This window comes from Protopterus annectens, chromosome 10.part0, assembly GCF_019279795.1.
Source record: "Protopterus annectens isolate FY-2018-M chromosome 10.part0, PAN1.0, whole genome shotgun sequence".
NCBI lineage: Eukaryota > Metazoa > Chordata > Ceratodontiformes > Protopteridae > Protopterus > Protopterus annectens.
The window spans coordinates 394765510-394770971 of NC_056744.1; the positions used below are offsets into that span (position 1 = coordinate 394765510).

Consider the following 5462-nt stretch of genomic DNA (forward strand, 5'->3'; position numbering starts at 1 on the left):
TCCCTCAGAATTAGGGGTCTCCAGTCACCTAACTAGATAAAGGGTCTTCTGTTTACATTTTTTTTTTTTTAAAGTAATATCCAAGCCACAATGCTTTTGCGGGCATGATGGGCTGGTCTATCAAGGACACTTGTCTCTCTCGTCTAGTACACCTGAAGGGCTTATAGTCTCCTTTAAGTACCAGGATAAAAATCATGGCAAGTACTCCAATGTTGTGCTCCAGACTCAAGCACACTGGACATGGTAACTTACATGAAAAATCAGGCATTTGCAGGCACACCAGTTTGCTGTCTTCTGGAGTGGACATGGTGTCTGTGTACAACTGTTTGCTTACCACACATCTTCTTGATTAAGTACAAGTTTGCCAATTCAAAGAATGAAAAGTGAGAAAACTGTTAGGACACCAATTTGCTCAAAGCTGCTTGGACATATGCCGCTCGGTCATATGCCCAAGTGTGACACTGCAATGTAATGTGTCATGAAAGAACTAATAAAAAGGTGCAGTGGACATTTATATTTATGAGAAGAGGTAAACACATGGTGAAGTCACAGCCCGTGAGTGGGGGGTGGGGGGTACTCTGCTTTGAAAATCAGGCTGGAAACTGGACTCTGGACTCTACAGTCTTTATCACTGCTAATGAGGACTGCAACAGTGACCCAAAAAACCCCCCAAACATCTAGAAGATTGTACAGGCTTCTCCATCTTCAGCATCCCTACTGATGTCCTTGGAGTAGTCAATGTGTGCAGCTTTAGAAATCAAGCCTGATGGGTGGATGTCTACCTGCATCCAACTCCCAATGATAAATGATGCAACATTTCCAAAGTAGGTACAGGCTGCTATTCCTGTTCTACAAACATCCTACTGATGTCCTCACAGTGGGAGGAGACTACGTTCATCACAGTCTGCAGCTATGCATATTAGGCCAGAAGGGTGGCTGTCAACTGGTGGCAACTTCCAAACTTTACAAAATTGTCCAGTGTCTCACAAAGATTCACCCAAACGTTTAATATAAATTCATGTACTGCGAATAACTGTTCCGAATACATACCTACTCCAAATGAAATGTGTATTCCATCTTCACTGCAAAAAAAATACTAGAGTTCAAGACTCCCGTAAAAAGAAAAAAACTACACAATTCTCAGAATACACTGTACATTTCAAATACTGAACACAAATGATTCAAGGTTCAAGTTGTTTATTTTTGCCATTTACTATTTTTTGTTTAGAAAGGTTAGCTCAAGAGTCGTAACAGAATTGTTATACAGGATCACAATCTACTTCAGTCTAAAAATGTCTGGAGCCAAAAACAGGTACATCTTAAATACTGAAAATTTTAGCAATGTTTGAAAATCTGGAAATTCCATCCAAATGAGTCTGTACTTCAATGCAGCAGGGGCAAAAGCTTAGAAGGCTAATGTATTCAATGGAAATGTTACAAACCAGACTGGTCTTCAGTACAATGCTTAGTAACCATTTGCATCTGCCACTTCAGAAAAACAGCTAACATTAGATATACAAAAACTGTTATAAAAAAAGCCATCATAAAAATTGCTGGCAGGCAACTCAGCATTGGATGAAATGTAATAGCAAAAACATTTTACACAAGGCTTTTTAGAGCTTGTTCCATTTTCCAAAAGCAAATCACAACACTGATGCCCACCCCAAACTATCCCGACGGCTAGTAATCTGAGGAACAGTTAAAGACAGTGTGCAAATCTGCAAAACAAACAAGGGAAGCTCCAAATTATGATGTACTGTAGTACTTAATCCCCCCCCCACCCCCCTCCCATCCCAGTGGCTTTTTTTGAAAATCCTTTACGTATTTTAAAAAACTAAAAATTAACAAATAAACTTTTATATTTTATGCAAAGTCATCTATATACAGCACGGATGTATGCAATATGCAAAAGCTTAATGTTGCCATTAGCAACTTATTTCTACGTCACCACCTCCCTGCCCAAAAAAACTGAACAGAATTACATCACCAAGCCTGTTAGCTTGAAATTACTTTTAGATATTTAAACATTTTTGGTGTAGGGGCTCCACTCTTTAGTATCCAGACTACATACTTCAATGGAATTAAGAAAGTCATTGCCATCAAAGCCTCCAACTGCATAGATCAGATTTCCTACAACAGTCACACCAGCATTGCTTCTTGCAGTAGTCAAGTTTCCAAACATCTTCCATTCATTCGCTGCTGGATCATAAACCTCCACAGAACCAAGAGCACGAGAACCATCAAATCCGCCAACTGCAAACAGCTTACCTGTGGAAGAAAAACTGCATATTAAAAATACACTCTAGTACTATGAAAACAAGTAAGCCAACATGAAGTGATAGATACACATCAAGCAATAAGGAGCCTCTTGCATTACATTTATACCATGGGAAATTTCACTGCAGCCCCAATCTGGTGTTGCATACAATACTGAAATATGTATACAAAATAAAATTGCTCACTATACAGCTTTAATGACACCTAAAGAGGAATTAAAAAAGTCACATGCAACTACTTTTTACGCATTTTAAATACATTATTTTTGAAAAACTATAACCAAATAAAGTTTAAATCACACATTTACTGGCAATTCTAACACAGTAAAGCAGTTTCTGTTTCAAACTATAACAGTTGTGGGTTTCTACTTGATATTCTTGAAAGTAACAAACTGCAAAGTTAATCTGTACTGCTAAAGAACAGCTGTGTTGGCAACCCACAGCAATACATGCTTGAACAAAATCATCATCACTGTTGCTCCTTATCCATGGAGTTTGCTGAAGACGAACATTTGAATTAGGCTGACTTCCACAGCTTTTGAGGGCATTCCCCATGAACATGGCTCCCCCTTACCTATGTAATGTACCTATAATCCATAAGTATATTATGGAGAGTGGTCAAGTCTCTAGCAAGCAGAGTGATATTTGCCTCAATGTCTTTACTCTCTATGCAGGACTACTACAAATAGCTCGCCCACTTTTCTGCTCTCCACATAGCCAATTTAAGACTATTTCTGTATTTTCCTGTCACAACTGTTTACACATTCAAGCAAAATATAAAGTTTAACAAAATGTTACAGCATGCAGCAAGGAAAGCCAAGCCAGAATAAGTAATTTCTTCATAGGATTTACTCTCTCCTGGTTTCATCATTCAGGCTATGCATTACAGCTTTACTACATAAATCACATGTAGAGCTTTTCAGTGACAACAGGTAATGAATGTTCTCTTTCAAATGGATGAGCCTGTGACCATGTCTTGTTCTGGATGGCACATCTCTCCTATTAATGGTTCATCCTAAATGTTAAGTATGAAACACTTACAGGACTTGTCTGAAATGTTGAAAATATTCAGGGGAGTTGAACACAATCACTCCATGCAAGTTTAACTGATTTAACTGTGTACAATACAAGAAACAGATCCACACCTTTATCAATGACCATATTCACGACGGGTATGCACTGTTCAGTTTTTGGAAAGGATGTTTGCATTTAAGGAGTTTTAAACTCTACTGTTAAATGAATTGTCTCTTTTGGATACTTTCAAAAGATTTACAAATTGATTTTTCAGAAAAACACACAGGTAGTTAGGTTTCCACCATAATGTGCTAAAGATGGGAATGCTTAATACACAGAAAGCATTAAACTGTTTTTGATGTTTAGAGGCCTTCAACAGTCTGGACTACATGCAAAAAAAATGAACCATTGAAACGTCTAGTAACTTCTGTGATTACTAGACGTTGCAGCCTATACTACAAACTACTGTAAGACAGTGGGGTTGGATAATGACAGTCCTCAATTTCTCCACAACTTTTGCAAAATATTTCTGCAGGTTTGATAAGACTTTCTGAAACTATCCAGTGACTACTTGCATGCAAAGATATGCAGTACTAGTCCAACGTAAAGGAAAAACAAAGAGGGTCCCATAAAATTTATCAGAGGATCCTTGCTCCCTGCAGTCCAGACTGGGTATGCAAGAGACCAAGAGGTAGGGGATGTGGGAGCTTATGCTGTAGTGATGCCTTCTAAGATTATCTATTGAACTGTTTATGCAACTAATGTCACTCTGTAGGGAGTACCACTGCATTTTGATCAGTGGGCAATAGTAAACCAGTAGCAAGGAATTCCTTTGGGGAGGGTTGAAGCATGCTTTGCAGAACATACAAAACAGGTAGTTATGTACTCACTATAACGATCGATGTATGTGGTCCACCTCGCCTCACATTCTTTACTCACGGGTTCGGAGCGGAGAATCTGCTCAGACTCTGCCATTTTCTAGCACGAATAATTGGCTGGGCTAACCCGGTATCCCAATATGCACCTCGCCCTAGCCACAGATATAGTTTGCAGCCATCCTAATCACACCCCACACACACGACTGCCACTGGAGGGAGCTCCAGCCTGAAAGGAAAGAAAAAACTGACATTGAAGGGTTCTCAGAACCAATTTTTCCTCCAAATCCTATAGGAAGGGGGCAGGTGGGAGGGTACGTAAGAATGTGAGGCGAGATGGACCACATACATCAATCGTTATGGTGAGTACATAACTACCTGATGTTATGTGGTCCTGGCTCACCTACACTGTTTACTCACGTGACAGCGTTCCCAGCACCTCTATCCTGGGCGGCTCATAGGAAAATACCGTGGAACCAAAGGAAGACTGCCCTTAGAAGCCACTTCCAACTTGTAATGAGTAATGAAGGTTTGCGGAAAAGCCCAAGTGGCCGCAGCACAAATATCATCCAATGAAAACCTAGCATGGTAAGCTATTGATGTAGACACTGCCCTGGTAGAATGAGCTTTAACGGGAAAAGGTAAATTTCTGCCTGCTGACGAACAGATAAAGGAAATACAATCTTTGATCCATTTAGAAATTGTGCTCTTGGAAATAGGACAACCTGTTCTGTTTTCCGAGAAGGACACAAACAGTTGATCAGACTTCCTAATATGCTTAGTCTTGTTTAAGTAGAATCTTAGTTGTCTGTGCACATCCAACTGATGAAACCTAAACTCTGCTTTATTGGAAAAGTTCAGAAAGAACACTGGTAACTAGATAGACTGATGCAGATTAACGGTGGATGACACCTTTGGAAGGAAGGACGGGTTAAGTCTCAGGGAAACTCTGTCCTTACGGAAGGTCAAATACGGAGGCTTAATGGACAAAGCTTGAATCTCGGATACTCTTCTGGCCGATGTAATGGCTATCAGGAAAGCAGTCTTCCAAGATAGAAATTTTAATTCACAGGTGGCAGCCGGTTCAAAGGGCGGTGAAGTGATGGCTTGTAATTTTATATCCCATGGCATGACAGCTTCTGAAACCGGAGGGCGAAGTAACCAGGCGCCTTTCAAGAAGGCCGTACAAAGTTTATGGCCTATAAGAGAAGGCTCGTAAGATGTATGAAAGGTGGAAATTGCAGCCAGCTGCACTTTAATGGTAGCAGGCGCGGAGCCCTGTCGGAAAAGCATGGCT

At 40.1% G+C, this 5462-nt stretch overlaps 1 protein-coding gene across 2 annotated transcripts in view; it reads right to left on the reverse strand.

Moving 5' to 3' along the window:
• Window positions 1-1180: 1180 nt before the first annotated feature.
• LOC122813157 (influenza virus NS1A binding protein) overlaps window positions 1181-5462 on the reverse strand; it is a 462133-nt gene continuing 457851 nt past the window's right edge. For both annotated transcript variants that reach the window (XM_044085313.1, XM_044085312.1), the window contains exon 15: window positions 1181-2268. In XM_044085313.1, coding sequence (XP_043941248.1) covers window positions 2021-2268 — 248 coding nt within the window. In that variant the 3' untranslated portion in view covers window positions 1181-2020. The remainder of the gene's footprint in view (window positions 2269-5462) is intronic.